This window comes from Blennius ocellaris (genome assembly GCF_963422515.1).
Source record: "Blennius ocellaris genome assembly, chromosome: 8".
In the NCBI taxonomy this organism is placed as follows: domain Eukaryota; kingdom Metazoa; phylum Chordata; class Actinopteri; order Blenniiformes; family Blenniidae; genus Blennius; species Blennius ocellaris.
The window spans coordinates 27,188,266-27,206,875 of NC_137657.1; the positions used below are offsets into that span (position 1 = coordinate 27,188,266).

The 18,610-nt window shown below is 45.2% G+C and overlaps 1 protein-coding gene across 1 annotated transcript in view; it reads left to right on the forward strand.

The window, feature by feature from the left end:
• Positions 1 to 18,610, forward strand: part of vps13b (vacuolar protein sorting 13 homolog B) — a 328,731-nt gene that overhangs the window by 158,433 nt on the left and 151,688 nt on the right. Inside the window, 1 exon segment of the mRNA XM_080500575.1 lies at positions 3,201 to 3,334. Within this exon segment, the coding sequence (XP_080356701.1) occupies positions 3,201 to 3,334 (134 nt within the window).

Below are 18,610 nucleotides of genomic sequence, written 5' to 3' on the forward strand. Positions count from 1 at the left end.
CAAAAGTCACAAACCACCTCAGTAGGTGATGGAGAATCCTCTTCCTGGTCTCACCACGTGAGCTTGGCCACGTTCATCCCGCGAATCAAGATTTTAAAGGAAATTGCCGCCAGTACCGTGAGGAAAAAAAGTCCTAATCACGAGAAGCTTTGGGTTTGTGGCACAGAATTCACATCAGTTTTTGAAGGTTTACACACAGTTTCAAGTGAAAGTGCATTCGAGAGAAAAAATGTATTTTACACGGTAGGTCTGTGCATCTTCGGGATTTGATTACAATGATCAGGTCTTCGATTCCACCATGCGTCATGACATCATAACTCTGTTTGCATGTTGGACCCACTGTCAGGCCGACTCTGCTGGTACGAATGTCACTGGCGATTAACTTGCCGGTGTCGTATGAACAAGCTTTTAGCTTCTCTTGATATATTTAACATAATTTACACTTTTGTCCATATCAATAATTATAGACTCTCCAAATCGTGGACGTCGCTGACGCACGACGTCACGTAGTACTCGACTTGCCGTTGTTGTACCTCCAGAACTTTATCGCTGGAAAATGGAGAAACGGCATTGCTACATTATAAATGATTATGTTTTGTTGCTGCATCGACACAAAATCATCCACATCTGCATCGGGATGCATTGTGGAGTTGTTCAAATATCAACAACCGTATTACATGAAGAAGATTTAAAGATGATGTACGTTTACATTGTAATGACAGAGAGACTGGAAACGGGGTGTTTTTCAGTTAGGGCCACTAGCATACGCTTTGTAATGGAACCACACACACGCACGCACGCACACACACACACACACACATGCCTTCAGTGGACATGCATTAATGCTCACTGTCAGTTTTACAGTAATGCTGATGCCCCTCCTGTTTCTTTATTGTGTTTGTGAACGTTTATTCCTGGAGACTTTGGAAGGTGGGAGCGTTTTTTTTTTTTTTTCAGTGTTTTGAAAAGTATGCTTCTTCTTCAACTTCTTCACAGCTTTGCCTGTTTTGTAGTTTGGTTCCACTACGGCCGGGTCCCATGTTTATTTCCTTGATGACGGTTTCTTTTGTTTCACAATAACCTGATATCCTTTCGCTCCGGTATAAATATTTCCTAACGTGTGGTTGATCGCACCTAATCTTCAGCATTCTTAAGTACAATGTGAGAGTGCAAATTCTTCACATTTCTGTACTTTTATGTAAAATATGTGTGCATGAGAGCTGAATCAGTGTCCCTCAGTCTAATAATGTCGAACTTTATTTCCTCTCAGGTTTACTCAGTGAGGATTTGTGAGGGTGTGAACTCATTTCGATGCCAGTGTGTGTGTCTCTGTGTTGTCGGGCCAGTGTGTGGGTACACATAATGTATGTTTATGTTGTATTTTCCATTGTGGTAAGATGCTGTTTAGTTGAGAGGAGTGTTAGGACGTGAGGTAATCAGCACACTGACCAAACTTGTGAGATTTTTTTTTTTGTATTGCCTCGATAACCACTAATGGAGTTAAAACCCTACGCACCCAAACTAACACACACACACTTTGCAGACGGTGATGTTCACATGGCAGCAGACACTGACTCATGCCAGCACTTTAAAAATAAAGCGCACATGTACACAGCGCTGTTACGGTGCTCTCTAGTCTAGTCCCACGGTTTATACCTTCTCGGTCTAGACGGCCCGGGGCCACATGGCAGGGAGCGGCCGCGGCAGAGGCTTTGTCATGTCTGCGTGGATCCCCCGCAGAGCCCCGACGGGAAGTCGCCCTAATGCGGTGTGACAGAAGAGCGCCGACAACTCCATGATATCACAGCAGTTCTACGCTCGCGTTCGCATTTGCCGAGTGAAAAAAAAGACGGTCCGTGAAACACGATCCGCCCTGTCAAAGTTAATTTTTGCCATCTCTGTGGGTATTTAGTCAAAGAACACTGGGATCGGTTGTGTTGAAGGCCTCTCAGAAAAGAAAAAAAAAAAAAAATGCAGCCGATGACTGGGAGTGAAGTGGAGGGTCGATTGGAAAATATGGGGCTGCCAAATGTGCAACACTGATTGTAGGCATCATGACAAATACGGTCCGTTTCACAGTCCCCATGTGCCAGAGGCACCTGGATGCTGAGCGTGAGAAAATACTTCGGGAATCCAGACCCACTGATCTCGGCCTTCAGCCTGCTTTCTCCCACTTAAACACACACACACACACACACACACACACACACACACACACGCACACACACACCTGTGGCCGTGCTCAATCAGTCATATAAATACACAGTTTTCACCCGCAGGTTTCCACAGGGTAAATGTCTCAACTATCCATCCTCTTTGTCGACTCGCCTCCAGTAACACACGGCCGTTGCCATGCCAACCCAGCCAGCGACGCTTGGGGAGCGTCTTGAGGAGTCACTGCTGTTTGATGACAACTGTAGGGATGGAGCTGCTGAGCAAGGCAGAGTTTTACATCATGGAATATGTCTTAATGTGTCTTTAGAGAGACCCCTCCCCCTCCCCCCCTCCCCTGTCTCCCCCTCCCTCCCTCATTTGTAATCTCTGACGCCTTGATGGCTTTAACATCCGCAGACCTGCAGGTTAACCTGCCTGATGCGCCTCCTCTGCACCTCCTCTGTCCCCGGCTCTCATCCCTTGGCACTGGATGACATGTCGTGACTTTCAACGCTCGCACAGTTATTGCAAAAGACAACGTCGACGTGTTTGTTGCCGTGCGATTCCGGCACTTGACCGTTGCCATGGCTGTCGGGAGAGACGATCATCCGTCGTCTGGACCACAGCAGGCACACCGGGACATGTCATGTCTGGAGGGCTGCTGTGTTTGCGCGATTGTCCCAGTTCTCAGAGCCGCTGCTCTGGCTCGCAGGAGACAAGAAACCCAGAGTGCCAACATTGCGTCACCTCAATGAAGTGTCATTCAAACATCATATAACATGATACCGTACAGCAAATGACAATAACAGTGAATCGTGACGAGGGCTGCACGAAGGATGAATGCAGGACAATGGGCTTTCTCATGTTAATAAATTAAAAGTAGGTTTATTATTCGGGGCTTTTACGGTGTGCTACATTACTTCTGTGGTAAAGAGGTTATTTCAGCAGCGGAGTGAACGTTTCAACAAATCCAGCAGACGTCAAGAACTGCTGAAAAAATGTAGAAAGCGGCCGGTTGTTAAGGGAAACTCGCTTTGTCTCTGCAGAGTCGCGTCCTCTGTCCATCCCGATGAGGGTGATGCCCGAAACCACGGCGGGGGAGTCCTGGGCGACTTCCGAAGAGCGCATGAAGGAGCTCATCGCACATGCCTGGGATGCTGTGAAACGACTCACTCTGCAGGTACCAAGACACAGCCCAGTATTGGCGTATTTTTTATTTAATCATATAATCATTTATTCTATTATATACTTAATTTGGTTGTTATAATGCACACATAGGTGACAGCAATAGTCCAAGGGCCAATATTTATAATATCTGCATGAGTGTGAAGTGAAAGGGAGCAAATGGGGTTCAGTTCACCATGCATGTATTTCTTCATTGATTCACTGGTGTATTTGTATTCTTACGCTATGACGAATGTCGGCAGTTCTTTCTTTACAGGCTGAATTGATTGTTTTTTTGTTTTTTTTACTGGAATAAGGTTTAGGAGCAAGTTTCTCCGTGCATGTCTACAACAACTAATGAGTTGGAAAAACCATTCCTAAAATCATGTTAATTCTTCTTGCCCGGACCACACAAACGGACGTCAGTCAGACACGAACGAGAGCGTGACACACGCTGAGCCGAGCGACCGCCGCAGAGCGCCGGGTCCCACGTCGGGCCGCTGAGCTGTTTACAGTACTTCCACCAAAGTTAACTCAACCCTCTAATAGTTTGCCGAGGCCGTCATTGCCTCCACTTTGCTCTGTCCCCTTCGGCTGTTGCGACCGGGACCACACCACCACCGTACTGCAGCGGTAATTAGGAAACACACAGTCCCGTTGACGTGGGAGTGGAAACGGACCAAACCCGAACCAGCCGACAGCTGGGGACCCCCCCCCCCCCGGTTCTTGGACACCCCCCCGACTTTAAACCGCTCATTTATTTTAGTGCGGTGTAAACAGAATACCTAATGGCTCACACTTCGGCTGCACATGTGCCCAGTGCAGCATGCATGGGCTTTCTTTCCATCAAGGGGGGGGGGCGGATAGAGAGTAATGGGGTTAACAAGAACGAGCGATACAAAGTTACAATGGTATTTATTATTGCACGGCTGCTGAGAACACTTAAGACTGTTCAAACACAAGAAGGAGACACGATAGCCTGTGATTGTGTAAATTGTTTAAAAATAAAAAAAATCCTCATACGGCAGGTCTGGGATGGCGTCATAAACCCCTGTAACCGTGACATAAATTCTTTACCCGTGATTGATAAGGAAGGAAAAGTACATGGGGCTCGTGCTGGAAGCAGGCCGCCGGTTCCATTGGAAGAAAGGTAATATAATCTGATAATGTGGAATCGAATATGTACAAATTATGAGGTTTGAATTGGCACTGATTGCACTTAATCCATCAGTGGCAGCAGCTCATGGACGTGGGGCCCCTTTTTTAACACAACGCATCGAGCGAAAATGGATTGCGTTTGCGTTTTCGTTGTAGGAAAAGCTTTCCATTTCCGCAAAAACAGCAAAGACTGAAAACCATGGAATTTTCATGTTGGGCCACTAGTGGGTGCTGTTGCTTGGTTTTGTAATGAAACCACACGTCAATGTGCAGAATACAATACAAACATTAACAACGACCTTCGTATGGACGGACAACATACCGTATTTTCCGCACTATAGAGCGCACCTGAATGTAAGCCGCACCCTCCAAATTTAACGAAAACAACTAAACAAACACATATAAGCCGCACGTGACGATAAGCCGCAGGCGTCCACGTTGGAACAGGGCAAGAATTTCACTGCAGGACCACGGGGATTGCTCATATTTACATGAATTCTCGCAAATCGGAAGATTTGTCAGCGGCCGAGTCCAGCACGCTAGTTCACGCGATGCACCTGAACGCAACACTGACGGCAGTCAGCTGCTGGAGCTCCAGGCCACAGGAAGCAGCACAAGACGAGCTCACCAAGAGCAGAAATGTCACTTTCAAGGCGAGTTTTGGAGAAACGGAGGCGAAAAACAGCATCTATCGACATGCGGAAATAGAATCTGGTGGCGTGAAGCCTGTTGACCCGTAAAAATCCATGAATTATCTGCATCGTGTTACAAGCTGCAGGGTTTATATACATTATTTGGATTGTTATTCTGGGTGACCGTCAACTATAAAACTAATCAAGTCCCAGGAGAACGTTGTTCTTTTCTTATCCACTTATCTTCTCATGCATATGGAGAGTGAGAGCATTTTGGAAAAATTCCACCTTGAGAGCCGTTCTCAAAAAGTTCAATTGTCAGCGTTGTCGTGTAAACCGACACCCAAAGTGTTTCTACTTGAAAACGTTGCTGTGCTGACATAGATACAGTTGGTCGTAACTTACTTTTGAGCAAACATCTGTCATATTTAAGATTTTAAACTCTGCTGCGTCACACCTCTCTTCCCTCTAAAGCTAACTAAAAAAAATTAAAAAAACAAAGTGATGCAAGCAGTGCTGCCCAATGCGCACTGTGTGAGTCTATACTTGTGTAATGTCTTCTTCGCAACCCACTCAAAGTATAAAACCAGCTGGAAAAAGTAGAACATGGACTATTTGTAGACGTCACGCTCCCGAGTCAGTCTTTGCTCCCTGCTTGTCTCCGTCAAGGCCAGACGTGGTTCGTACAGATCCCTTGCGATGTCCCGTCACGTAGTGGTTTAGGGCACAGATCATTATCTGGGGTTCCCCCGGGGGTGTCACGCTCTATCTGTGGCTGAACGCCGCCGCAACCTCCGTCCCAGAAATGATTCTCGGGCCGCGGGTTCCCGCCTGACTTGGAGTGCAATACGATCATGTCGATCCCAGCCGGTAAAGCAGCCGTCATCCCCTTAAACTTCGCTCGCGAACATTAAATGACAAATGCGATTAAAATGGCCGAAAGCATTATTCGTAATTAATTCAAAGCTGTCAAAAAAAACTTCCTTCAATTTCTCTCCCCCCCCCTTGAAACTGCCGATGTGAAGACGAGATGGGCAGCCGATATTGAAACCAGACCGGAGCTGGAAGACTTGACGAGGTTGTGCATGTACGCGGAGCGAGGCCTCGGTCGCTCGCTCGCTCGTTAAGCGAAGGCTAAAGAGCCGACGTCTTTGTGACGTCAGGGGAACGTCGCATCCAAACGGAGCCCCGTTGGCATGACGCACCGCACGGATCGACGAGGGACTCTGCGACGTTTCCCCGAAGAGGCAGCTAAGCTCTTTGGTCATGCATGGCTGTAATGCGTGTAGGTGGTGTTATTCCAGTCGTCACTTCACATTAGGGCTGCAGGGCGGCGCAGCCGCTGCCACCTTGGCGTTAGAAGAGCCCGGACCGTCGAGGAGCACTCCCGCGTTACTCCTCGTCGACCTCACGTCTCCCCGATCGCCTCAACTTTTCTTGCCTCACCTCCTTTTCATCCTGTCATCCCTTCATGTCTCCACCCTCCTCTCCCCAGGACACCCATGTTCTCTCCCCCCCCCCCCCCCCCCCCTGATATTAATTGCAAGTGATCACGCCGGTGATTCTATTTCAGGAATTTTTTTCGAAATAATTCCTTCTATTTAACACATGAATGTGTTCAGCGCTGGCACAACCAGCACGTTGCTACCAAAACTGAAATGGGATCTGCTGAAACAGAGAGGCCGTTGCCATGGAAAAATGAAGTAACACTGCTCCCTGCAGCTGCCATGCATTAATGAGTAGGATCTTTTCAGAGGGAGAGGGAGAGAGAGAGAGAAGAAGAAGAAGAAGAAAAAAGCAGTGGGGTAGAAAAGGTAAAGTGATGGAAAGGAGTTTGGGGTGAAGAAGAAAAAAAATGGGCAGGAGGTGAATCTGAAGGCTGAGAGGAAAGAGGAAGGAGGATCATGTGCTCTGTATGTTTGGTGTGGCTCAGCCAGATGGTTTCCATGAACAGGATCTGACCCCCGACTGGAGCGCCGTGTGCAGGCACATTACTTCATCCCCTGCCCCCCCCCTCCCCCCCCCCTCCTCCTCCTCCTCCTCCCTTCATCCTATCATCCCTCCATTCAACACCTCATCCGCGCTGTCTGTCACAACCCACAATTTCCAAATGATTTGTAATTGCCGCTATAATTTTGGACTACCCTCGAACAGTATATTTCATTAAGGCTTGTGCTCGTTTATTACCAATTTTCTGAAGATGACAGTCGCCGTACCAACTCTGACAGATGTGTTTTTTATGGGTTTTTGAGGCGTTTACACACCGGGAACATGTGATGAATTGAAAACTTGGACGTGTGTGTGCGGCCTTGCAACTTTTTTAGGCAGTCGGAGTTCCATTCGGTTTTCCCAAAGCCATCTGTTACTTAACATCCTGGGATGCGTTTGTCTTCGCTGAAAAGTGGAAAAATAATTTTTTTCATCAATCTGATTTTGAAAATGTGAGCCTCCGAAAGGCCTTGCCTTGTCACTCGCTCATTAATTAAGATATTTGAGGGAAAGTTTGATAAACCCTCTGTAATTGAAAGTTAAAATTAAAAAAAATAAAGAATCTATAGGTTCACTGCAGTTTAATTCTTACTGTGATGTGACTTTTCTTCTGCACAGCGTGATTCTCATTTTATCATTCGCAACATAGAATCTCTGAAAACTTTATTATCTAAGGCTTTTATTTTTTATTTATTTTTCATTCTATTCTATTCTGTTCCATTCTGTTCTGTTCTATTCTGTTCTATTCTATTCTATTATGTTCTATTCTATTCTATTCTATTATGTTCTATTCTATTCTATTCTGTTCTGTTCTGTTCTGTTCTGTTCTATTCTATTCTATTCTATTCTATTCTATTCTATTCTATTCTGTTCTATTCTATTCTATTCTATTCTATTCTATTCTATTCTATTCTGTTCTGTTCTGTTCTGTTCTGTTCTATTCTATTCTATTCTATTCTATTCTATTCTATTCTGTTCTGTTCTGTTCTGTTCTGTTCTGTTCTGTTCTGTTCTGTTCTGTTCTGTTCTGTTCTGTTCTGTTCTATTCTATTCTGTTCTATTCTATTCTATTCTATTCTATTCTATTCTATTCTATTCTATTCTATTCTATTCTATTCTATTCTATTCTATTCTATTCTATTCTATTCTATTCTATTCTACTCTACTCTACTCTACTCTACTCTACTCTACTCTACTCTACTCTACTCTACTCTACTCTACTCTACTCTACTCTACTCTACTCTACTCTACTCTACTCTACTCTACTCTACTCTACTCTACTCTACTCTACTCTACTCTACTCTACTCTACTCTACTCTACTCTACTCTACTCTACTCTACTCTACTCTACTCTACTCTACTCTACTCTACTCTACTCTACTCTACTCTACTCTACTCTACTCTACTCTACTCTACTCTACTCTACTCTACTCTACTCTACTCTACTCTACTCTACTCTACTCTACTCTACTCTACTCTACTCTACTCTACTCTACTCTACTCTACTCTACTCTACTCTACTCCTCATCCGCATCATAATTTAATACTTGGCCTAAATAAATTCAAGGGAAAACAAACATTTTGATCAAATAAATTCAACAACACTAATACTAGTAGGATCTACACATGTCCAAGTCGTTTTTTTCTATAGTGTAGAATTGAATTAGTGTGAATGTAGAGAAGATATGATATGTTGTATTTCGGTACTTGACAGTGCCAGGTTGTTTCATGGAAGAAATAATCCGATTTGCTGGATGCAAACAAAGAGAAGAGTTAGTTCTGTGGAAAATTGTGTCTCTCCTGCTATTAAAGCTGTTCTAATATCTCCATGCAGATATAGAGACAGACAGTTTGTTGGAAGGAAGAGAAGGGAAACGGAGAAGAAATCAAGAGTTGGTTCTAAATGAAAGAGAGAAGGGGAGGGCGGGGGGCACATTCTCCCCTGATTAGACACTTTGACTGATTAAAATGAAGACACCCCCTCCCAGTGTACAAGCAGAAGCGTCGCCTGCCGTCTCCCCCGCTGAGAACATCGTAGGAACGCTCACCTCCGCGTGTCCACGGCTGTGTTCATGTGCATGTGTGGCCGCAGTCCCATTCCATCATCTGCTGCTGTGTCGGTCCACTGATGACCTCACAGCCATTACACTCACACACACACACACACACACACACACACACACACTTGACCCTCTCACTGAGCTGCACTGGAAAAGCGCTTACCAAGATTCTCCCGTGTCCACAACCCCGTGAATCTCAGAGGCTTTACAGATCTGGAACTGATTTTTATTTTTGGATGAGAAACTCCCGACGGCGTGTCTTCGGTACAGAATTGTCATTGAAACTACGACGGATGACGAGATTGTGATGTTTCAAAAAATGTCACAAAAAAAAAAAAGAGGGTGCACTTTATCCCCCGATCTTCTGGATGTGTCTTGGAAAAGCTTGTTTTTTGGAGGAAAAATCGACTGGAATTTTTTTGGAAGCGCGTCTCCGCCCTCCGTCCTGGGACGGAGGGCGGGAAGTCGTGCCAGACGCAGGTCAAGCAAGATCAGCCGAAAGGGGTTTAGAACAACCCGCGCCGGTCTACTTCATTTGGTCACACAGCATAAATCAGTAGTGGTGAAAATTTGCCAGAGTTAGCCAATAAAACCTCTTTTCATCTGCAGTCCATCACCGCCTGATCCAGCTTGGCCTGTACTACATGCTGCAGAACATAATCACAGCCACCTCTGCTCACTTCTGATAGCCCAGAGCTAAATTGCCTGGCCACATCACTACTGTGGGCCAACCAAGCCAAGGCTAGCTTTTTTTCTTCTTCTTCTTCTTCTCTCACATCTGGACAAACGGTTCAGCCTGCTTTTGTGCGTCAAGACTTTAGTTAAACCTGTCAAGTCGTGCGACGAGGCCAGATCCACACACCCACTTACCCAGTCGATGCCTCTCTCACATCTAATGACGTGGGGGGAAAAAAGCTCCCCCGTCCTATTTTACCTGATCTCCGATTAACGCAACAGCCGCTGTCATATCGGATTCCTTCTCGTCTATTTATCTTCATGCATCCCCCAGCCTCGCCTTGGCACCGCCATCCCTTACGACCCATCTGCGTTGGCTCAGGAGGCGGCGGAGGGGTGGTTGTATGAGAGCGGGCGACGGGGGGGGGCAGGCCGGGTCCACCGCCCTCCTAAGGCCACTTGTTGGATCAATAAACGCAGCGATCAAAGTCGCAATTAACCCAGCGCGCTAACACAAACAGCCGGGCCAGCAGAAACAAACAAAGCCTTCATGTCACCTAAAGCGTTTATTTTCGCAGATTTCCACCTCGGCCAGCGAGACCTCCAGAGCTTGTCAGCTTCTGTAAGCAGTGCTTTTTGGGAGAGAGAGAGAGAGAGAGAGAGAGAGAGAGAGGAATGCGGGGGCCACAGGGATGGCTGGCCGCCGCGCCGCCGCGCCAGGCCGCCGACCGGTTGCCGGTGGCAGCGTGCGGGCGAGAGCCAGCCTATCTGTTGTCAGGAGGCATCACGCTCAAATGCGGGGTTTTGTTTTTTTGTTTTTTTTCTTTCTTCTTCTTCTCGTGGTTATCAGGTGGGGAAGGCTGGCTTTCTGCGTAAACCCTCGCGCCGCAAAGACACATCTGCACAGTGTCATCTTCAGGTACACACATTAATCACCTTAATTTTAAGGGGAGACACTGTTTACACGGTCACACCCACCACTCCAAATGGGATTTAGGAGAGCGGAGAATGCGGGGAGATATGAAGACGGAAGGGGAGAAGAAGGTTAACAAGTGTGTATGGGGGTGTGGGTGGTGGGGGGGGGGGGTTTGCTCTGTGGACCTTCTGTTCATCCAGCAGGCCACTTAGGAAACAGAGTGTCCCGTCTTGTGCATGCACAGGAAGATTACATTTGGAGAGGTATCGGGTTTTTTAAAACAAAGGCCCGTGTTTTCCGTTTTTTTTTCTGCCGACCCCTCCGCCGAGAGCGCTCCGCTCCAGAGCTGCAAATGTTTTCACTGGGGATGCTGGGAGGGTGTTTCTAATTTCCTCCCCTCTATCTCTGGGCGATTTCCTGTGTGTCGTGACTTGCTTGTGGTGCGGGGAGAGAATGGGGAGAGGAAAAACCCCAAAACGTGTCGTATGGGCTTGAATGTGTGACTTTATGTGTGTGTGTGTGTGTGTGTGTGTGTGTGAATGTGTGTGTGTGTGCGCTCCCCACAGGCTGTGGGGTCTCTCTGCAGAGGGTTGATCTTGACCTGCAGAGGTTGTGCTGTGCGGAGGTCTGTACAGAGCAGGGGCATCCAAGTGTCTCTTCCCCACGGTGATGTAAAAACAAGTGAGGCCGAGTGCAGCGGATCTGTGAAACAATCCCACTGAACAAGTTCACTTCACTGCCGAGGAGAAGTTAGATCGCGACAACGGCGATCTACAAAAACCTGACGTTTTCCGTCGGAGCGCTCTAAAATGCCGTCACGGGGCGACGCAATGGCGTCGGATTAAATTAAATTGGTTGTACTGAAAGTACCATGTTCCTCAAAGGATTGTTGATTAAAAACCACCAGGCATGTTGTGAATATTTCAAAGTGAAACTTTTTTTTTTTTTTTTATAAATATCTTAAGAGTAGCGGACACAACACAACACTGAGACCCGAGCGGAGATATCAGTGACGCTGCCATGAAAGCGAGGTTGTTATTAAACTCGCCTCAAAGCCATGCTGTCAGAGGAAGTTTGTAAAAATACCCATAATACAACAGTTTTTTGTTGTTGTTTTTTGACATTTCACTGTATGTAGTTGTTTTCCTAGTTAATTGTATGGTTTTGTGAAAATATAGAGATTCCTCATGTATACTAACTTTATAGTTTAACCTCAAGATGAACTTGTGCTGAACTAAAGTCGAAAGCTCGTTTGACACTCTTATAAATTTCTCTTTTCACATTACCAGTATTTATTTGTGTATTTATTTGTAACTTGCGCACAAAGATAATTGTCCACAGGGTCGTTGGTCAGTCCATTTAAACTTTACTTCCCAGTGGTGTTGGTTTTGAATGCAGTTCTCCCTGAACATCATAATCTCTTCAGATTAGATGTATGGCTTTGTTTCCAATGTTTAGATTGTGTTTATGTCGTTACGAGGATCTCTCAACACGTTAGAATCTGTTACAGTATGCAGAATGCTGAAACCCACCGTGTCTCCTCGCTGCAGGACGACTCAGGCTTTTCTCTCTTTTCTTGCTTCTTTTCTTGCATTTCTAAGCTTCAATGCATCAAAGTCAAAGATATATCGTACATGTTTCTCAATGTAAACATCTGAGCCGTTTGTTCTCTTGGCTTTGTGAGATATATTATATGATGCATATTGCATAAGCTCCCATCTTTTCTGGATTTGATTTTTTTCTTTTTCTTCTCATATTGTCAAACTTGTACTGGCTCCATTCTTGACAGGCTAGTCAAAAGAGGAAAGTCTTATAAATTCATTACTTTCCGTTAACAACAGGGAAACGTTGGTTCTCACAGTCAAATCTTTCACTCCGGTTCTAAGAATGTTTCCTCGCGATGGTTTCAGCTGCAGATGGCTCTCTTTTTTTTTTTTCAGACGAGCTTCCCCACAGTCCGTCATCTCTGAAACGCTTAAGTGTCCCTCTTAAGAACGTCCGGGCACCGCGCTGCTCGTTTCAGTTGCTTTTCCCGAGCAGACAGGCTGTCCTCCATCTAACTCACTGTTCTGTCATTTACTGGCGAGGCCCCCGGCAGATCCTTAAGAGCCTCCCGTGGTTATATAGGCCGTTTCCACATGGCCTCGGCCTTTTAAAAAAGCCTGAGTGTGTTTGGCCCTCAGCTCCCTCTCTATTAGAACCTGCTCCGCTGGAACCAGATAAACCGTCCTCACAAAGAGTCACAGGAGAAACGCTGCACGAGGGAGATCACGCTCGCCCACTTGCCGCTCAGACGAGCAGGAAGTGAGGGACGCTTTTTTTTTTTGGAGTGGGGGGGGGTATTAAGACCCAAAGATTTGAAACAGGGTTGACACATGTGGCTGTATTCGGAACGCTATCTGATGGTGCGGAGAAAGAAGTGATCACGAATAAAACCGAGCAGAAGTTTCTTCAAAAAAAAAAAAAAGAAATAATGGAAGATTCACATATTTAGAAGTCTGTGATCTGATGCCAGGCAGGGATGAGAGGGAAGAAACAAAGAGGGGGAAAAAAAAAAAAAAATGTCTTTAGGCATCTTACCATTCAATCAAAGTCCCCTCCAAATGGGGGGATATGTTTCCAGCTTTTTTATGTTTCCAGCTTTTTGTTTGCCTGCTTTTTTTCCCCCCGTAGTATTTATTTACTCCTGACAGCATATGGCTCCCTGATCCAGCAAGCAGATTGAATTAAAGCCTGTGTGTTTCAGATCAAAGTGTAAGCAGATCCTTGTTCATTTGGAGGCCTAAGAGGAAAGGCTCAATACCTAAGTCTCAGGATAAGCACTGGTCACCTACTAAATAACCAGACTGTCACTCAAAAAAAAAAAAAACCTCTGGCAGTGTCTTATTTTTTAAGGCTCTGGGGGCTTCTTCCAGCATCTTGTTTGTCTCCATGCACATCTGACACTTTAAATTTAAGAGCACTGCGTGACGGACAAACACGATACGCCTGTGTTCTTTCCAGTCGGCGTCTCTCGGCAGTGTGCGATCACATCCTTCAGTGTCGTTTCTGAATGCTTTCACCAGATAAGACGTGTCTCATACCGCGGACGTAGCGAGGCGTCGCTGGGATGAGTAAGACGCAGTCTGTTGCTGTGATCCTGAAACGGCGGACTCGTCTCCACTGCCGCGTAAATCACCTTGAACTGGCAGCCTTATGGACTCTTTCTGTGGTGATTGGAACCTCGGGGAATACCAACAAGACCAACCAGCCTGACTCGTCCCCCAGTAGTCGTAGAGCAGAAAAATAACGCTGTAACTTTCAAACTGACTCCATCACGGTTGGAGGTGAAGCCGTTCAGAGGCGCCAAGTCTCAGCAAGGATATCTGAAACTCTAGGAAAGTCTCTGAACGCGAGCTGCTCCAACGTGAAGTGATTCACAATGCGGATGTACTGATTCTGCCTTTTTAATGGGTGAGTTCAAGTGGAGGTACTAACCTTGAGCTACTTGCCAGTACCCAGTACCGATACCAGTACTTTAAGTCTAATCTACACTATAGGGGATATACTCTATGCTGATGATACACGGAGGCTGTGCATTGCAGTGAACCTCCTCCGAACAGTCGATGCTACATGCACCTATAGAAGCCTTGAAGGCCTCGAAGGCCTTGAAGGTCCGCGACTTCATCTACGCTAGGTAGACGCTACGCACTGGTCTAGGGGTAACGTAGACTATACAGAGAATCTCCAAACTGCGACCATTGTCCTCTCTTGTCTTGTATAACCGATGACATCACATAACACTCACCAATGCTAAGTTAGGATCTTTTACAACCGAGTACTCTCTGCAGTATCTTCAACCTTACCGATACCGGTATCGGTATCGGTATCGGTGCACCCCGGGTTTGTTATCCGGCTACCATACATTGTAAAGCGTCGAGTATGACAAGATAGGACTCATTTATTTTGCCCATGTCTCTAACTTATTTAAATCCGTTTTTTTTTCTTCATATAATCACACTGTTGACCTTGGTTTTTGAACTTATCAATTATGCCTTTGCGTGCAAGCTAACCAAAATGTGTATCTCGGCCAAATGACAAGGTTTTTTTTTTGTTTGTTTATTTTTTTTAACCACAAATGAAATAAATCAATGTAGCATTAAATTCCTATTTTTAATCTCTTTTGGAGGCGCAATTGAGCAGCTTCCATATAAATCATGTGACGTGTGGCCCAATCACAGCCTATTAAAATGTTAACATGATCAGAATAACACATTAGCACTCAGAAGAGGACGGTTTGCTCACTCGTGATGAACTTGTGAAGCTCACTGGTTCATAGAATGAGATTTCGGCTGTTGGTTCTCGAACACGGTCAAGTCATGGTCAGGTCATGCCTCCATTGAAATAAGTTTGGTCAAAACATGATTGATGCTGACATAAAAGTCAGATGAGTCTCATCAGTAAGTTTTTTTATGTTGGACAAACTTGCTTTAATATATCAACCATCTTGTTTTCTTTGTACACGTAAAAGGAATAGCTGGACTCGTAGGTTGGCCACAGTTTAAATTGATATTTTATGGGTGATTCAGGCAGAGTTCAGAGAGAGTTTTGTTTTCGTAACCCATTCAGACCTGAGATAACATCTTGTCCAGTCCTTTTGAGTGTTTGTGTGTTTTTTTTTTTTTTTTCAAACCTGGACGTAACACATCGTCTTTTATGTGCTCTTTAAAACAAAAGTGACTTATAGGTGAGTTTACGACCACGCCTGATTGAAGTATTGCAATAGGTGGAGGGACTGCAGTGAGATGATCTGCGATATTGAGCGTGTTCGCTCTAATGTGCACTCGACGTGAACTCGCACGCACACACGATGTGTACATTTGTGCGCCTGCTGTATTTAGTAAGCGCAAGTATGTCATCTGAGCTTGTTTTCCCAGCGAAACCTCGGCACGCGCGGCTTCATAAGGACTTGATTGGCTTCCGTGTTTTCCTCCTTTCTTTTGTTATAACTGAGATTTCCTGGTCGGAATTGAAAAGCCCCCCTCTCGCCATTTTTTTTTTTTGAAGTATATTAATACAGCGTGCCGTGGATGAAACACCCTGCCCCGATAAATCCACACGGAGACAATCACTCCCATTGTCTGTCATTAGAAGCAGAAGGTAACCGAAGTCCCCGTCCCGGGGCTGCTGACGGTTACCTCCATTTGTTATGTTAAAAGATTCGGTTTCACTTTTGACAGGACGTGAAGTCATTGGACGGAGGGGGGGGGGGTGACCGATGGGAGCTGCTGGACGTCTCTTCTCCCCACTGAACCGCTCTATAATTATACACATAGTATACAAACACACCTGCCTTTCTCAAGTCCCAACTGCAATTGCACTCCTCGTAACGAACGTGGACGCTGCAGATTGTTCAGACATTCTTCACAGGAGTGCTTCACAGGCCCCATTCGCAATGTGTTTGTTGTGCCTGTGTCATTTCCAGAGGCCTTATGTCATTTCTGTTCACTGCCGAGTTTATTCCACATTACCGTGAACCCAGAGGAGGGTAGAGTTGTGTAACAGATATTCCACACTGCAATTATACCTCTGGCTTTCAGATATTATTGGTGCCCGTTTCTATTTTTAAGTTCATCTCAGAAATTTTCCCTTTTGCCGTAATTGGAAAAGCTGCCTTTCCACGGGTCTAAACTAACAGAAAGTAAAGTTCCACTATCCAATTACGGATAAAAATACGATTTGCTTTTGCCGAGCCCAGCGAGCGGCCCGTGACTACAGAGGAAAAAGAAGAAAAAAAAACAAAACACTGCAAATGTGGCCTTTTGCCTCCCGAGCATGTGACGGAACAAAATGAGTTTTAGGTCAGCCTGGCATCCCTGCTAGTTTCCTGTTCTGTCACAGGACATTGTGCAAGAGCTCTCTCTCTCTCTCTTTCTCTCTCACACACACACACACACACACACACACACACACACACACTCGCTGGAGCACACACAAACACACACACGAACCTGGCGTGCCCGTTAGCTGGTGGTAGGGGGACATTGTCACACAGGCTAACTGGTTCCAGGGCCGTGTTTATTGGCCTGTTACAGAGCTGTTAAACACAATTTTGTGGAATACCGAAGCATGACCCTGCACAACCTCAACTGAACTTTTACACCTGAGGTTGAGGCATGAAACACACACACACACGCGCTTTATTTTCCCTAGCAGCTTTTCTTTCTCTCTCTCTCTCTCTTTTTTTTTTTAACCTTGATTCCCTAACATCTGCACTCGGACTTTCAGAGACGGACAAAGAGCAGCAGCCCCCCCGGGAGGCTTGGGGCGGAGGAAGGACGGAGGGATGTTGCAGTGGGTCAGGGAGAGAAGCGATGGTGTCAGTGGGGTTTTTTTGGCAGCGCTGGAAGTCGTGATGCATTCAGGACATTCTGACCTCAGTCTATTTCTCTCTTGGAGCTGTCAGCGCCGCGCAACCGGTGCCAGCGCTCTCCTTTTCTTGCCCCTTTGTTGCCCCTGTCGTCTGTGTTTGTGTGTTTGTGTGTGTCTGTGTGTGTGTGTGAGTCACAGCTCAAACATGCGACTTGAAGGGGCCTGTGAGGTTAACCAGGGTGACCTGCTGTAGCAGTAGCACAGAGACCGTCTGTGATAAAGGCTGCGAAATTGACCAAACTAAGAAAGGATCAATTTTAATATTTTGTAACACATCCCAGTAAAAAAAAAACTAAACAAACATAAAAAGTAGTAGTTGCTTTCTTTTAACTGACTGGATGTAACAAAGCAAATAAACGTGAGCAATTCCTGTTTACTTGATCATGAAGGAGGCAGCTCGTCTGAAGTGTCAGCTCTTGGATTAGGTGTTTAGTCTGTTCCATTATGACCTCATGACTCACAAAACAACAGACTCTGAATTAGACTCTTAACAAAAAAAAAAAAAGAGTGATGTGGCTTAACACAATCATGTTTCTCTCATGAACTGTTGTCCTGCAAAAGTAAAAAAAAGAAGAAATACTGTACATTTCTACCTTGATTATCTCTTACTCTGTGTATTTTCCTCCAGATCCAGAGGCAGATTGCAAAATTCCAAAACATTTTAATGAAATAACAAATTCAGACCATTATTGAGCTTTGGCAGAGGGACGCCGACTCCGAGCAGAACTTTGTAGTTTCCCCCTGCGCTGAGTTAGTGTGTTTGTCTTGGATACACCTTCAGCAAGCGCTCCAGAGTGGGTATGGATTACACTCGGTAGTTTACAGGCCGCAGCACAATTATATCCATACCGTGGAGTATTTTTCTGACCATTCATCTCGTTTATTGCTGGATATTTATTTTGTGTTCCTGTCTATACAATAGGCGAGGTGCAATAACTTACTATCCTCGTTACACGTCCAATGTTATTGGTTTTCTTCCACTGGGTTTTCGGACTGCAACTGGTCCTGTGGCGTTGGGAGTGTGTTTCACATAAAGCACATGGAAGCGTGCTTGTGTTCTGGCATTTGTTTACAATTCGGCAAACCATTTCCGTAAAAATCGGAGAGAAAAAAAAAAATCACTAATAAATAAATTGCTATTCAAAATGGATGGGATTTTGTTGAGAAACATTCAAAAATCACTCAGAATTAACACCACAAGGCTTCGCCATTCTTTTACTGGTACTTTGATTTTTTTTTTTAACCATTACTCATACTTTGTTGGTACTTTTTCGCTATTACTGATACTTTATTAATACTTTTACACACTTGGTGGTACTTTATTGATACTTTTTCGCTATTACTGATACTTTATTAATACCTTTACACACTTGGTGGTACTTTATTGATACTTTTTTGCTATTACTGATACTTTATTAATACTTTTACACACTTGGTGGTACTTTATTGAC